Below are 16,682 nucleotides of genomic sequence, written 5' to 3' on the forward strand. Positions count from 1 at the left end.
TACATTATCTGTACTCAGAGACTTATCACTGTGTTATCTGTGGTGTTACATAGGACTGCAGGTGACATCAACTACATTATCTGTACTCAGAGACTTATCACTGTGTTATCTGTGGTGTTACATAGGACTGCAGGTGACATCTACTACATTATCTGTACTCAGAGTTATCACTGTGTTATCTGTGGTGTTACATGGGACTGCAGGTGACATTACTGCATTATTTCTGGCCCCTGTAGTATGATATATTCCATTACTTTGTATATCACTTTATGTTCTGCATTTTGACATTAGTACAACAACCCCCATCATTGTCGCTTCTGCTGATGCTGCGCTCCCTGTGACGCCAGATACAATATTTTCCAGATCATTTCCTACATTTCATTCCAATCAATAATTAGATGACAGAACATTCCGCAAACCCCCCAGGTCTGGAGACCGAGCAGCACATGCTGGGAGTAGTAGTGCCCCACCTGCTGACCTCCGCTGTCCATGGCTTTATCACCATTGGAGATGTCACAATGTATCAAAATAACAACATGAAAATAAACAAAGATTTCTCAGCCACAACCTGCAGCACAAGGCGACGGCTCCGGCTGCCCCCAATAATCAGAATCGTCAGACCCCACAGCGTGAGGAGCCCAGCAGAGGGCAGACGTGGGCCAGGGGGCACCATCACACCAGTGCCCAGATCCTGCAGCTGTCACCAGTGTGAAACCCTCAGCTCATAGAGGGGCATAAATAACAAATCCCGGCACTACAACTCCCATCCGCCCCTGTGTGACCTCTCACACCTGGGGGGACTTGCTGCACCCTAATGCCACATCCCCCATGGGTGCTGGAAGGTGCAGGACGGCCCATGTGCGGCCACCACTCAGGTGCCCCCTGCCCCCTGCTCTAAGGTGGGCACAACCTTCACACAAGGATGGGGGGTACTGTGCAACAAGCAGCCGGCACCTTCTACCCAAATACAACCAGTCCATAGCATCGGCATAGGGTGCAACCAAAAACTGCTGCCCCTGCCCACCCTGCTGCCAGGTGACAGTGCTGCCCACCCTGCTGCCAGGTGACGGAGCTGCCCCCCCTGCTGCCAGGTGATGGTGTTGCCCACCCAGCTGCCAGTGCTGCCTCTATCCACCCTGCTGCCAGGTGGCGGTGCTGCCCCTATCCACCCTGCTGCCAGGTGACAGTGCTGCCTCTATCCACCCTGCTGCCAGGTGACGGTGCTGCCTCTATCCACCCTGCTGTCAGGTGACGGTGCTACCCACCCTGCTGCCAGGTGACGGAGCTGCCCCCCCTGCTGCCAGGTGACGGTGCTGCCCACTCAGCTGCCAGGTGACGGTGCTGCCCCTGCCCACACTGCTGCCAGGTGACTGTGCTGCTCCTGCCCACCCTGCTGCCAGGTGACGGTGCTGCCCCTATCTACCCAGCTGCCAGGTGACGGTGCTGCCCCCCCTGCTGCCAGGTGACGGTGCTGCCCCTATCTACCCAGCTGCCAGGTGACGGTGCTGCCCCCCCTGCTGCCAGGTGACGGTGCTGCCCTCCCTGCTGCCAGGTGACGGTGCTGCCCCTATCCACCCAGCTGCCAGGTGATGGTGCTGCCCTCCCTGCTGCCAGGTGACTGTGCTGCCTCTGCCCACCCTGCTGCCAGGTGACGGTGCTGCCCCTATCCACCCAGCTGCCAGGTGATGGTGCTGCCCTCCCTGCTGCCAGGTGACGGTGCTGCCCTCCCTGCTGCCAGGTGACGGTGCTGCCCCTGCCCACCCTGCTGCCAGGTGACTGTGCTGCTCCTGCCCACCCTGCTGCCAGGTGACGGTGCTGCCCCTATCCACCCAGCTGCCAGGTGACGGTGCTGCCCCCCTGCTGCTAGGTGACCGTGCTGCCCTCCCTGCTGCCAGGTGACGGTGCTGCCCTCCCTGCTGCCAGGTGACTGTGCTGCCTCTGCCCACCCTGCTGCCAGGTGACGGTGCTGCCTCTGCCCACCCTGCTGCCAGGTGACTGTGCTGCCTCTGCCCACCCTGCTGCCAGGTGACTGTGCTGCCCCTGCCCACCCTGCTGCCAGGTGACGGTGCTGCCTCTGCCCACCCTGCTGCCAGGTGACTGTGCTGCCTCTGCCCACCCTGCTGCCAGGTGACGGTGCTGCCCTCCCTGCTGCCAGGTGACTGTGCTGCCTCTGCCCACCCTGCTGCCAGGTGACGGTGCTGCCTCTATCCACCCAGCTGCCAGGTGACGGTGCTGCACCCCTGCTGCCAGGTGACGGTGCTGCCTCTGCCCACCCTGCTGCCAGGTGACGGTGCTGCCCCATCCACCCTGCTGCCAGGTGACGGTGCTGCCCCTGCCCACCCTGCTGCCAGGTGACGGTGCTGCCCCCCTGCTGCCAGGTGACAGTGCTGCCCCTATCCACCCAGCTGCCAGGTGACGGTGCTGCCCCCCTGCTGCCAGGTGACGGTGCTGCCCCCCTGCTGCCAGGTGACGGTGCTGCCCCCCGCCTCTTACCTGTAGGGCTTCGGTGCATCCTCCTCCTCCCGGAGCGGCGGAGTCTTCAGCCTTCAGGAAAACCTGCTGCCCCCGTCTAAAGAAATGGAGAAGGGCAGTGAGAATGTGGTGCAGGATGAGGACCATGCTGCCGCCGCCGGCACACACCGCACTACATGGATGGTGGGCACACGGCAGTCCTGGGGGGCGGCACGTCCTCGGTGCACGGTGCCCCTCCCCGGTGCATCCCTCGCTCCCACCCCGGGCCCGAACCACAAGGGGAGACGCACCTGCTGCCGCCCAGAGCGATGGGGCAAGCGGAGCGCAGGAGCCACATCAGTGCGGTACCGGAGCCGCGGCCACAGGCGGGGGAGCGAGCAGCGGCTATGGCGGAGCCTCCCCGGGACACACCGGGTCCTAGTGCCGCCAGCTGCAGCTCAGGCAGCCAACAGCTGGGGGTCCGCACCGGCCGGGGGTCTGCACCCACCTGCTGCCCGGACTGAGGGGCGAACACCGGGGGAGGCGAGAGGACGGAGACCCGGAGGATGGAGAGAAAGAGAGAGATCGATAATAGATAGATAATAGATAGTAAGAAAGATAGATAGATAGATAGATAGATAGATAGATGATAGATAATAGATGATAGATAGATAATAGATAGATAATAGATAGTAAGAAAGATAATATATAGATAGATAGATAGATAATAGATAGATAGATAGATAGTAGATAGATAGATGATAGATAATAAATGATAGATAGATAATGGATAGATAATAGATAAATGATAGATAGAATGATAATAGATAATAGATAGATAATAGATAGATGATAGATAATAGATAGATAGATAGATAGATGATAGATAGATAATAGATAGATAATAGATAGATAGATAGATAATAGATAGATGATAGATAGATAATAGATAGATAGATAGATGATAGATAGATAGATAATAGATAGATAATAGATAGATAGATAGATAATAGATAGATAATAGATAGAAGCAGTAGATGACGGCCGGGTGTATCAGTGCGGAGATCTGACTATAGGTCACTGACTATCTGACACCCGGATACATTGCGGTTACATAGAATGTTCTTCTATAAAGGGACTTTGAGCACAAATTGGCCGGTTCCTTTGCGCCCACCCGCCCGGCCTGGTGACCTTTATTGGATGAGACCTTAGACCTAATATTGATCACTCCGGCGTCTCCCGGGCTATAGACTGCAACTATACAGAGCAGGTAGGATCCAGCATTAAATAAAAGCCGCCTCGGGCTGATGGGCAGAGCTCGGGTGCAGCGGACGATTTCTGCGCCAAGTCCCTTCATTCTATAAGTGTATTCTATATGGCGGTGATGCCGTACATGATTCCTATCTTCAGTGCTCGCACACAGGCGGCCGGATTCTCTTGTCTCTTGTGACGTGTTCAGAGCCTGGGCTATTTATTATAACCTAACCCTGCTTTACTCTTCTCCACAACTTTATCCCTGACCTGTCTGGTGGGCTCCTTGGTTTTAATGCTCTTTGAACCCTCATGTTCTCTCACAAACCTCCGAGGTCTTCAGGGAACAGCTGTAGTTATACTGAGCAGAGATCACACCCAGGAGGACACAGTATACGAATTATGTGACGTCTGGGGGCGATCGGTCACTCAGGATTTTATATAGGGGCATCAGACTACAGGGGGCCGAATACTAATGCACAGAACAATATTCAAATTTATATTTTTTAAATAATTTGTAAATCTCGTATCATTTCCTTTACGTCACTAATACTTGTTACTTTGTGTTGGTCTCACAAGAAATCCCAATAAAATACATTTGAGTCTATGGGTGTAAAGGGAAAATGTAGATCACAAGGTGTGAAGACGTTTTTACCATACACCCTGCTCAGTGCCACCTCTCCTGTCTGGTATACTGTGAGGAATTCTCAGAATCTGATCAGTGTTGTTACATAGGACTGCAAGTGTATTATTACACGTGGACAATATCATTGGTCCCTTCTAGTAAAGTAAGGACACCCCACTGGTGACAGAAATAACCGGTGACAGAAGTGATTTTCAGGGTAAATTTCCTGAATATCAATAATGAGAATCAGATTTTGCTTTTTTTGCTTCTGAATTTTGGTTCAACAGAAAAATAAAACCCAACAAACGAATAAGAAAATCCTGGACACAACGATGTTTCCTTCTTTTAGTGCTTTGTTGCACGACCATTGAGGTGACCACTGCAGACAGATGCAGTTATCCCTGTGTTATCTGTGGTGTTACATAGGACTGCAGGTGACATCTACTACATTATCTGTACTCAGAAAGTCATCACTGTGTTATCTGTGATGTTACATAGGACTGCAGGTGACATCTACTACATTATCTGTACTCAGAGAGTTATCACTGTGTTATCTGTGGTGTTACATAGGACTGCAGGTGACATCTACTACATTATCTGTACTCAGAGAGTTATCCCTGTGTTATCTGTGGTGTTACATAGGACTGCAGGTGACATCTACTACATTATCTGTACTCAGAGACTTATCACTGTGTTATCTGTGGTGTTACATAGGACTGCAGGTGACATCTACTACATTATCTGTACTCAGAGACTTATCACTGTGTTATCTGTGGTGTTACATAGGACTGCAGGTGACATCTACTACATTATCTGTACTCAGGGAGTTATCACTGTGTTATCTGTGGTGTTACACAGGACTGAGTGTGGAGGACAGGTGCGCACAATCAGTCACACCCTGCTGGGAGCAGCACCTGTATTGTGAGCTCCAGCACTTCCAGCAGGAGGCCCAGAGTCTGCCTCTCTTCTCCCCAGGGAGAGGCAGGCTTCCCGGGAGGCCGACATGGCTTCCCAGGCTTCTGTTCCCCGGTCTGTGCCGGCGGGGGACAGAGAGCAGCAGCAACAGCAACTGGCCCAAGAGGGACTGAGGAGGTCAGGACGGGTGAGAAGAACCATACCCACCTACTCCAACCCTGAGACGGCTCATCGTCCGCCCAGAGAGGGAGACAGGGGCACCCCAGGCCCCAGGAAGGAGAGCCCAGGAACATCCTGGGGGGAGAGGAGCTCCGGCGAGTCCACGAGTACCTTCTCCTCCCGAGTGGTCGCCATGCTACGTGAGTATGAGGACGCCGGCAAAGCACTGACCGGGCTGAAGGAGAAGCTGCAGGAGGCACGGATCCTGAACACCCGAGCCTCTAATAAGGAGAAACCCGTGACCCCCCAGAGGTTCAGAGCCCTCAGAGATGAGGTGGCCCGGTTAGTGCTCCTCCGGGAGGGGATTGAGAAAAGCGCAGGTCCCTTCCTGGAGAGGTTTAAGAACCAGCGGCGGTTCTCAGAAATGAAGGGGTTAAATACCTCAGGAGAACCGCCAGCCGGCGTCCTAAGCGACGAGGAGGAGGAGGACGATGTGGTTGTGACTGGAGTCCTACAAGCTGGAACCAGCCGGGAGAGTGAGTCGCAGAGCCGACAACAGGGAAGCGGCCTCCCGGCACGGCAGAGGACTCCGACAGCACAGGCTGGAGTGTCAGCGGAGGAAGAGGAGGAGGGCGGTCTGCTACAGGAGATCAGAGAGCTGGAGTCTCCAGTGAACCTGGACCGCTTCTCCTTCGGTGAGGACGAGCCAGCAGAGGAAACCAAGAAGAGGAAGAAGAAGACGACGGAGACCGCACGGGAGGTGGTGAGTTACAAATATGTACCGATGGATGATGTTACACCTACCACCTCCTGTGTAAACCCCACCAAACCTAAACGCACGGGCTCTGCAGTGGGTCTGGGGCATAGGCAAGGTGGGGAGAGGAGGAGGACGTCCGGCGGTGCTGCCGTCTGTGCGGGGAACAGTGCAGGGGGCGAGGCTGTGGAGGTACTCACGGCGCCGGACATAGGGGACCCCGAGGAGTTTCCCTCCCTGCCCTCTGCGGCTAAGCCGGTTATCACCGGGGCTGAGGGGGGTGAGGTGGGTGTCCACGCCGTTGCGAAAGGGGGACGGTGTGGGCAGACTCCATCCCTGCTCCCAACGGCTGTGCCGGCCGACGCCGGGGCTGTGGGGGGCAGGTCTGAGGAACATGGTGCGGCGAAAGGAGGGCGCACTGTTGTGACAGGGGCGCAGTGCGCCTTAAAGGAGAACAGGCACGCAGCTGTGACAGGAGAGCAGCGTGTCCAAAAAGGACAGAAAAAGGATAAATCATCTGCAGGGAACAAGAGGCGCCCTGCTGTGACAGGGGGACAGAGTGCTCCAGCGCCCCAGCATGACACCAGGACCGCGAAGTCTGTGGGTGCGGGGCAGGCGGCGCCCCCCAACGAGCAGCGGGCCCAAAATAATAAAGTGCAAACTGCTGCAGTGGGGGGGCAAGGCGCTCCAAGGACACAACAGAGAGTCAGCACCAATCAAGGGAAATCGAGTGTGGTGCTGCACCCCTCCCCCGGTCCGGCAGGTGTGAGTGCAGAGAAGCTAGCAGACACAAGTGAGGAAGGAATGGATGTGACTGTGGCAGGTGCAGAGAACACTGGGACAAATGGTGGTGAGAATACTGGTAATAAAGTGACGGGAAGTGGTGGCAATGGTAAGGGGAATGAAAGGAGCTGTGCAGGAAATGATGGGAGTAGTAGTGGAGTGAATGATGGGAGTAGTGGTGGAGTGAATGGTGGGAATAGTGGTGGAATGAATGATGGGAGCAGTGGTGGAGTAAATGATGGGAGTAGTGATGTTGCAAATGATGGGAGTAGTAGTGGAGTGAATGGTGGGAGTAGTGATGTTGCAAATGATGGGAGTAGTGGAGGAGTGAATGATGGGAGTAGTTGTGGAGTGAATGATGGGAGTAGTGGTGGAGTGAATGATGGGAGTAGTGGTGGAGTGAATGATGGGAGTAGTAGTGGAGTGAATGGTGGGAGTAGTGATGTTGCAAATGATGGGAGTAGTGGTGGAGTGAATGAGGAGAGCATTACTGGTGTTGGTGGAGGGGAAGCAGGTAGTGGTCCTGCTGCCTCCCCAGCGGTGGCGGGGGCTTCGGCCCCAAGCTATTCAGCAGCTGTCACTGCTGGGGGTAGTAGTGCGCCCTTGTCTGGTGACCCTGAGGATGGTGACTTGCAGCAGCGCTTCCTGGACGCCCTGAGGAGAGGGGAGAGTTCCATCAATGTAGAGGGGAGGGAGGTTGATCTGTCTTTCTGGATAGAGAGACACGGTCTTTCCGCCTTCCGAGACAGAGGGGCAGAGACTGTCTGGTCTCTGCCGACACCGGGGCAGAGGAGTAACCGTAGGAACGTGGCCCGTCTCCAGTGGGTAAGCAATGATGCCTGTCCTGATCGGTCAAAGGTTGCTGAGCTCCTGCTGGGGATGGGCTTCGTGGCATATGACATCTTCGCCTTGATCCATCCCTATGGGACCTCCTACTTCGATGTCAGCTTCGTGAGACCTGAGGGCCTTGAGCTTTTCTGGTCTCGCCATGAGCTGGCTCGGGGTCGCCCCGAATGGCAGGGTTTCCTCGCTGTGGCAATATCCCGCCAGAACTCAGTCAGGAAGGTGACCGTTTTGACCAGTAACGAGTCACTTTCCTGTGTAGACATCTCCACCTGGGTTGGACGATACGGCGACATCGTCGGTATTCCCGAGAAGACCCTCGATGAGCATGGTATCTGGTCAGGAGCCTGGACCTTCATGGTGAAATTGAAGGTTTCAGGAAACACCGTTACCCATATCCCTTCCTCAACATTTTTGGGGAGGGACAGGATCTTGATTTTCTACCGGGGGCAGCCTAAGGTCTGTCACAGGTGCGGCAGCCCCACACACTTCAGTGCGCAGTGTACCACCCAGAAATGCGCACTGTGTGGGGACCTCGGCCATCTCGCTGCTACCTGTGGCAGGATTAGGTGTAACCTGTGTGGTGACCTCGGTCACCCGTTCAGTCGCTGTCCGCGTTCCTTTGCCAATGCGGTCCTGAAAGCGGCGAGTGCGGGACAGGCGAAAGCCGGGACTAATCTCGCCGGTGAAGGGACCAGCAGAGGCGGAGGAGGCAGGGAACCGGTGAGGAGCAGGCTGCCGCCATCCAATATCAGGCGGCAGGAGCAGCGCCATGGGAAAAGGGGGCAGGGAGTAATGACCCTAAACTCTGACCCGGGTGCTCCACTTGCAGCTGAGGATCCTAAAGACAGCGAATTGAGCGAGGAAGTCAAGAGACTTGAAAGAGAGGAGCAAAAGGACGCCATGTCTGCCCAGGAACCTTCATCCGGTGACAGTCTGGATGAGGGAGAGGGGGAGTGGTCACAGCAAAAGAAAAAGGGTAACAGGAAAACAACTAAGGATAAGAGGGGGTCCGGGCCTCGAGCCTCCTCCTCGGAGTGCGACCCCTCTGACTCCGTAGCCCTGATCCAGGTGCCATTGGAAGGTCCAGCCGCCCCCCCTCTGGTGGATCTCTCTAACCGGTTCCGGGCCCTCCAGGACTCCCCTCCAGAGGGGGGCGATGGGGACCCGGGACCGGAGGTTGCGGACAACGTTGTTGGGGCTCAGGAGGTCGCTGGGTCTTCTTCTCAGGGGGCAAATACAAAGCCTTCTGGGGGGGGACTACCTCGGGACCACCAGACAAGGGCCAGAGTGTATGTAAGGAGAGAATGGATGAGTCAGTTTGTCTTAAGCGCACTAAAAACTCATCATTGTCAGAGGAAGAGGGTGAAACTGTTGGGGGTGGGAAGAAAAAGGCTATCTAATTCAATCAATCATGATGGCGGCACCCACCCCGTTGACGCTGGCAACCATTAATGTTGCCAGCATAAAGTCAGAAGCGGCAAGGTACACGGCCTTTCATTTTCTCGGCCAACTTGACGCCGACATTTTGTTTTTGCAGGAGACCAGGTTGACCGACCTATCAACCATGCATAAAGCAAGGCGGGAGTGGAGGCACGGGCCCTCCTACTGGTCTCTCGCGGCCGAGCCGTATAGCGGGGTGGCGGTCCTTTTTAAGACCGCAGTGGTTGAATGCAGACGATTGATCGAGTTAGAAATGGGGAGATGCTTGATCCTAGATGTCTCCATGGGGGGACAGGAGCTTCGGCTCATTAACATCTACAGTCCCCAGTCCAAGTGGGACCGCAAGTGTCTCTTCATGAAGATCAAACCTTACTTATTTTCGAGTCGGCAGGTGGTCTTTGGAGGGGATTTCAACAATGTCACGAGACCCTGTGATAGAGGAGGTTCCGTAGACCGGCTGGCTTACGATTGCGTCGCGCTAAATAGGATAGTAAGTGAGGCACGCCTGGTGGATGTCCACATCCGGCACAACACAGGCCACGCGGGGTTCACCTATTTTAGAGGTAGTCAGTGCAGGTCTAGGATAGACAGGTTTTATTTGAAGGAGGAGGCCGTTTCCTCGCCGTTGTCGGTTGTGGAGGTGGAATTCTCCGATCACTGTTTGATTATGTTTTCTCTGAGCGTTACAGAGACTCCTCGGATGGGAAGAGGTTATTGGAAGCTGAATTCGTCACTCCTTGAGGAAGAAGCTGTAAGACGGTCCTTTGAGGAATTTCTTCAGAGCCAGGTACCGCTGCTGGGCCTAAGTAACACTAAGTCGGAGTGGTGGGAGATGTTCAAACATCGGGTGGCGAGATTCTTCCGGCAACTCTCGAACCTCAGAAGCCTGAACAGGGATCGCCTGTATCAGAGCCTGAGGAGGAAACTCGAGCAACTTGTCTCGACTGGGGGTAGCCGCGAGGCGATCTCCAGTGTGAAATCCTTGCTAAAGAGGTGTCAGTACGATAGGCACGCATCTTTGGTTTTTGAGAGGGACTACGGGAAGTACTACTCGCCCGACCCCTACAGAAGCTGCAAGATGTCAGTGAATAGTAAGATAGTGACGGGGCTGATGGACAGTACGGGATCCCTGAGAAGGTCCAGATCAGGGATCTTGGAGGTCGTCAGTTCATACTACTCGCACCTCTTGGGAAGGAAGGAACTGGATCGTGACAGGATGTCGGCTTTCCTGGCTGAAGCTGTTCCTGAGCCAGGGGCTGACCTCTCGCTGGGCGGTTTGGCAGAAGCGATCAAAGAAGAGGAAGTGAGACTGGCGATCGATGGGCTCCGGCCCAAAAAATCGCCAGGTCCGGATGGCTTAACATCCGAGTTCTTTAAGGGGAACCTGTCACCACGTTTTTGGAAGATGGGATAAAAATAGCGTTAAATAGGGGCAGAGGTGGGCGTTACATTAGTGTGTGTGTTATGCGTTTATTACCCACCTAAGTTGCCGAAATAACTTTGCAAAGTCTCCGTTTTCGCCTGTCAATCAGGCTGGTCAGGTCGCATGGGCGTTGTCTTCCCCCAGATTTGGCGTAGTTTTCCGTTGGTGGCGTAGTGGTGTGCGCATGCCCAAAGTCCGGAATCCTCTTCCAGGGGATTTAAAATAGCGCGGTGTTCGTTATTGCATTGGTGATCGGTGGGCGCGGCCATCTTCCTTTGGCCGCGCGTGCGCAGAAGCGGCGCTCTGCTGGCCGCGGCTTCAGGAAAATGGCCGCCGCGATATCCATCTGCGCACGCGCGGCATCCCGCGGCCATTTTCCTGAAGCCGCGGCCAGCAGAGCGCCGCTTCTGCGCACGCGCGGCCAAAGGAAGATGGCCGCGCCCACCGATCACCAATGCAATAACGAACACCGCGCTATTTTAAATCCCCTGGAAGAGGATTCCGGACTTTGGGCATGCGCACACCACTACGCCACCAACGGAAAACTACGCCAAATCTGGGTGAAGACACCACGCCCATGTGACCTGACCAGCCTGATTGACAGGCGAAAACGGAGACTTTGCAAAGTTATTTCGGCAACTTAGGTGGGTAATAAACGCATAACAAACACACTAATGTAACGCCCACCTCTGCCCCTATTTAACGCTATTTTTATCCCATCTTCCAAAAACGTGGTGACAGGTTCCCTTTAAGACCTTTAGGGACTCCTTGGTCCCCCTCTTGACTCAGGTGTTTAATGAGTGTCTCTCCTCGGGCACTCTGCCGAGATCATTAAGGAGGTCGGCTCTGATCATTTTGTCAAAGGGTAAGGATCCATCACGCATTGAGAATTGGCGTCCCATATCACTTCTCAATGTGGACAGGAAGGTTTTGGCTAAGATACTCTTCAACAGGCTGGTGAAATTTGCGCCGCGGCTCCTTTCGGAGGCCCAGCACTGTTGCGTTCCTGGCCGTAGCACTTTCAGTGCTGTTCTGGGTGTCCGAGAGGCCGTGGAGCAAGGCAGGGCGGGCCTTTGGAAGGGGTTCTTGCTGACCCTGGATCAGGCAAAAGCCTTTGATCGGGTTGACCACGAGTACCTCTGGTCCACTCTTTTGAGGTATGGTCTGCCTGGAGGGTTTGTGGACTGGCTTAAGACCTTGTATGCAGGGGCTGAGACTTTCCCTCTGGTAAACGGGTGGATTGGACAACCTTTCGGGGTAGAGTCCGGTGTCCGCCAGGGCTGCCCTCTTAGCCCTTTGCTTTACGCGTTTGCGATCGATCCCTTCCTCAGAAGGGTCGATTGTGGGCCGTTGGCGGGGGTGGGGATGGGCGGGGTGGCGCCGGAGGCTATCCTGAGGGTAGTGGCCTACGCGGATGACGTCACGGTCTTTGTTTCTTCGCAAGAGGAGGCGATGGTGGTGATGTCAGAAGTGGAGAGCTACTCGGAGGCATCCGGGTCCAAGGTCAACCAGGACAAGTGTGAGAGTCTCTGGCTGGGAGGCGGGGATCCCGCGTTTGATCTTCCGGACACCCTCCCCGAACCCCAAGAACATGCCAAAGTCCTAGGCATCGAATTTGGCCAGGGTGATTACCCCACGAAAAACTGGGAAGGCAGAATCAAAGGTGTCGCCCAAAGAGTGGACCAATGGAAGGGTTGGTCTTTGACCCTGAGGGAAAGGGTTGACCTGTGCAAAGCTTTCCTGCTCCCCTTGCTAATCTACCTGGGCAGCGTCTGTGTCTTACCAGAGCCTCTCTGGACACGGGTCTACAGTCTGTTCTTCCAGATGTTATGGGGGAATAGACTGAATCTAGTCAAACGAGAGGTCACTTACCGCACGAGGAGACTAGGGGGGTTGAATATGGTAAACCCCGTGGTGTTCCTAGTGAACACCTTTTTGAAAGTTAACGTGGCAAACCTCTGGAAAGAGAGGGCTCCTCCGTGGGTATTCTCCTGCAAGGGATGGTTTCAGCCTTTCTTCCAGGAATGGGAGACAGGGGGAAGATTGAAGGATCTCCGCACACCGCACGGGCATCTCCCGGCTTATGTTACCCCGGTTCTGAAAATGATGCGCCGGTGGGGTCTGGGAATGTGGGAAGTGAGGTCCCTCCCGAGGAAACTCCTCGACATGCGGGTCTTGCTTTCGCATTTTCAGAGACCATTGGTCCTCAAGGACTGCCCAAGTCGGGATCTAGAGGTTGGGTTAAGTTTGCTAAATTCTAGCAGGATCCCCAAGAAGTATTGGGACTTGACTTGGCGCTGCTTCCAAGGTAAGTTGTATGTGAAGGACAATTTGAAGCACAGGAGCTCCGTGGACAGGAATTGTCCCCGTGAGGCTTGCGCTACCATGCTGGAAAGCATGGAGCACTTCCTGCTTCATTGTCCCTTTAATACAGAGGTGTACAACAGGGTGGGTGCTTCCATTGGTTGGCCGCGGCTGGCCACTCTGTCCTATGCCGAGTGGGCCTATGGAGCGTTCAGAGACCTCGGGAGAAGGGACCGAGCCACTTTATTCTTAGTCAGCGCAGTGGTCAGGTACTTCACGTGGAACGCACGAGTTTTAGTTTCGACGCAGCATAAAATCCTCCGTGTAGATGAAGTTTGTAGCAGCATCCTAGGTGCCCTGGTGAAGGTGCGTTCTCTGGAGTGCGAAAGACTGGGTGCCCGGAGGGCGGCCCATCTCTGGAGGGGTTTCTCCTTCGGGGTGCCTTAGTCCGTTAGCGCTCCTATATCCTGGTGGTGGGCTGATATCTTTACACCCTAGATTTTTGTTTTGTATCTCTGTTCCCTGAATAGAAGGTTTGCAGGCATCGAACTTGAGCCTTGGGTGGTGAGTATGTAGGTTGTGAAGTTGGTTTATGTATATATTGTATATAGTGTATTGTATATATTGTATATAGTGTGTATAATAGAGGGTCTTAGTTAGGTTGGGTGGGGGATTGGGGGGTTTCAACAGCGGTGATATGAGACTGATCTGGCCTGGCCCAGGCCCCGCCTGGGGAAAAACTTTGGGGCCTGATCCTAGCTCGGATAATTCCTGAACTTTGTGGCCAGAGCTGGATCAGGGGTGGCGGGATAGTTAGTGTAGGTGTGTGTATATATATATATATAAAATTAAAAAAAAAAAAAAAATATATAAAAAAAATTTTAATAATAATTTTGTATAGTGTATTGTATTTAGGTTTGTTGTAGGGTGTATGTGGCGGTGCAAGCGGGTGGCTGTAAGGTAAGGCAGTGGGACCAGTAGGGTTTTGCTGTGTTTGCGGCGTTGTATAAATCTGTATATAATGTGTTTATAGTGTATATATTGTTTATATTGTATATAGGACGGTGTGAATGTAGTTGGGGTTGTATATAGTAGTATGAATGAAGCTGGGCCGGGGGTCTTGTATGATTTTATTACTATTTATAATTTTTACAGGGGTATTAATGTAAGTTATGAGTATTTTGTTTGTTGTCTTTTCTTTTTGCTTTCTTTATTTAATTGGAATTTTCTTTCTTGTCCCTGATTAGTAGGTTTCTTTTTTGTCTTTTGTGGCCGTCTGATTGGAGCTTTGTTCTTATGTTTTGTTTTGTTGTGTTCTATTTGTAGTGTATCATAGTTAGTGTCATGTGAAAGTATTTTATTTAATAAAAGACTCACTGTGTTACCTGTGGGGTTACATAGGACTGCAGACTGCCCTTCCAGTATTAGGCGCACTTACTGTCCGTTTCTGTCTGCCTTACTTGTGTGTTCTGTATTTTCCGGGTTATTTCATATACTGCACATGATGTAACGACGCTTCCAGGACGGTTTATCCCGGGATTAGACTCCTCAGCTCACTGGAAATAATCGTCTGGCAGTTATTTAGCAATGAGCATTATCGCAGAGACTTCCTATTCCACTAGAGGGCGCCAACTACATCTCAGCCCTAGTGGTCACAGTGAGGAACTGCAGGTGTGTAACTATTAACTCCTTGTTTACTGGCGCAGCTGCGATTACAGCTCAGAGTCACATGAAGACGTGAAATGTAACATAACATTGTATAAAGTTTTCACACCCGGGAAAGAGAAGGATGGACGTCCTCCCCAGACCTGGTCCATGATAGGATGAGACGTTTGGTTCTCTGAGATTGTATCACACAGTATTGGATTAGCTGCACGGCTCAGCAGTCAGTATCACATGTTAGGATTAGATACAGCAGCACGATGAGCTGCCAGTGACTACAAGTCTGTATGCTGCATACAGGGTGGCGGGAGGGAGCATGGGTTATTACAAGGCAGCGCTCCCAGGGAGGACGCCATGTGAAATTACTGTTATATGGGGTCCGGTGTGGGCTCTAGAGGCACTAAGCGTCCTGCACAAATCTGCTGCTACCTTGTGACAATGTGTCAGACTGGAGTCTGGACTGTGTGGCTGACATTGTTCCTACTAGATACATTGTATCCACTTCTCAGATGAAAGCAGGACTGGGAACATGATAACAATTGTGTTCTGACACTGGCACAAGTTCTATGGTTACAATTATAAACATTCCATAAATTGTTACATTGTATTGATGCCTTAATATTCCAGCACTGATCTTCATTCTCCAGACTCCTGCCCCTTATTCTCCACACTCCTGCCCCTCATTCTCCCGACTCCTGCCCCTTATTCTCCACACTCCTGCCCCTCATTCCCCAGACTCCTGCCCCTTATTCTCCAGACTTCTGCCCCTCATTCTCCAGACTCCTGCCCCTTATTCTCCACACTCCTGCCCCTTATTCCCCGGACTCCTGCCCCTTATTCTCCACACTCCTGCCCCTTATTCTCCAGACTTCTGCCCCTCATTCTCCAGACTCCTGCCCCTTATTCTCCACACTCCTGCCCCTTATTCTCCACACTCCTGCCCCTTATTCTCCAGAATTCTGCCCCTTATTCTCCACACTCCTGCCCCTTATTCTACAGACTTCTGCCCCTCATTCTTTAGACTCCTGCCCCTCATTCCCCAGACTCCTGCCCCTTATTCTCCAGACTCCTGCCCCTTATTCTCCACACTTCTGCCCCTCATTCCCCAGACTCCTGCCCCTTATTCTCCAGACTCCTGCCCCTCATTCCCCAGACTCCTGCCCCTTATTATCCAGACTCCTGCCCCTTATTCTCCACCATCCTGCCCCTTAGTCTCCAGACTCCTGCCCCTTATTCTCCACCATCCTGCCCCTTAGTCTCCAGACTTCCGCCCCTTATTCTCCACACTCCTGCCCCTTATTCTCCACACTCCTGCCCCTTATTCTCCAGTCTCCTGCCCCTTATTTTCCAGACTCCTGCCCCTCATTCTCCAGACTTCTGCCCCTTATTCTCCAGACTTCTGCCCTTCCCTCGGCAACTGGATATCATTCTACCAAATATCCCATGCAGTCTGCAGGGGCTTCATCAGAGAAATAACTGCCCTCCACCCTCCTCTGCAGTCCAATCCCTGCCAAGCAATGTCAATTTGTCCTTGATGTTCTTCTTGGAGAGAAGTGACTTCTTTGCTGCCCTTCTTACACCAGGCAGTCTCCAGAAGCCCTGACCTCGCTGTGTGCAGATGCACTGACACCTGCCTGCTGCCATTCCTGAGCAAGCTCTGCACTGGTGGTGAAGTCATACCTTAGCTGAATTCTCTTTAGGAGATGGTCCTGGCACTTGCTTCACTTTTTGGGGTGCCTTGAAGACCTCTCCACAACAATTAATCCTTTCTCTTTGAAGTTCTTGATCTGTTAAATGGTTGATTTGAGGGGAAATCGCACAAGCTGCAGTATCTTCATCAGTAAAGCCCTTTTGCGGCAAGTTAATGATGACTCCATGTGTAATCTTTGAGGGAACCATTGTGTAGAGTTGAAGATGATGATCTGAAGCACCAGCACCTTCTAAAGCCACCAGTCTGCTCTTGGAATCCACCCAGCATGACAGAGCGATATCAGCTGCCTTGTTCTTGTTAATGCTTTCTCCTGAGCTAATGAAAGGATCACTAACACGACGGGAGCAGGTAATTCAGT

At 53.0% G+C, this 16,682-nt stretch overlaps 1 protein-coding gene across 1 annotated transcript in view; it reads right to left on the minus strand.

The window, feature by feature from the left end:
• The window catches only part of PDE2A (phosphodiesterase 2A), an 835,594-nt gene that overhangs the window by 572,711 nt on the left and 246,201 nt on the right, over window positions 1–16,682 (minus strand). Inside the window, exon 2 of the mRNA XM_077298849.1 lies at window positions 2,494–2,569. Within this exon, the coding sequence (XP_077154964.1) occupies window positions 2,494–2,569 (76 nt within the window). The remainder of the gene's footprint in view (window positions 1–2,493; window positions 2,570–16,682) is intronic.

This window comes from Ranitomeya variabilis, chromosome 3, assembly GCF_051348905.1.
Source record: "Ranitomeya variabilis isolate aRanVar5 chromosome 3, aRanVar5.hap1, whole genome shotgun sequence".
Taxonomy (NCBI): Eukaryota; Metazoa; Chordata; class Amphibia; order Anura; family Dendrobatidae; genus Ranitomeya; species Ranitomeya variabilis.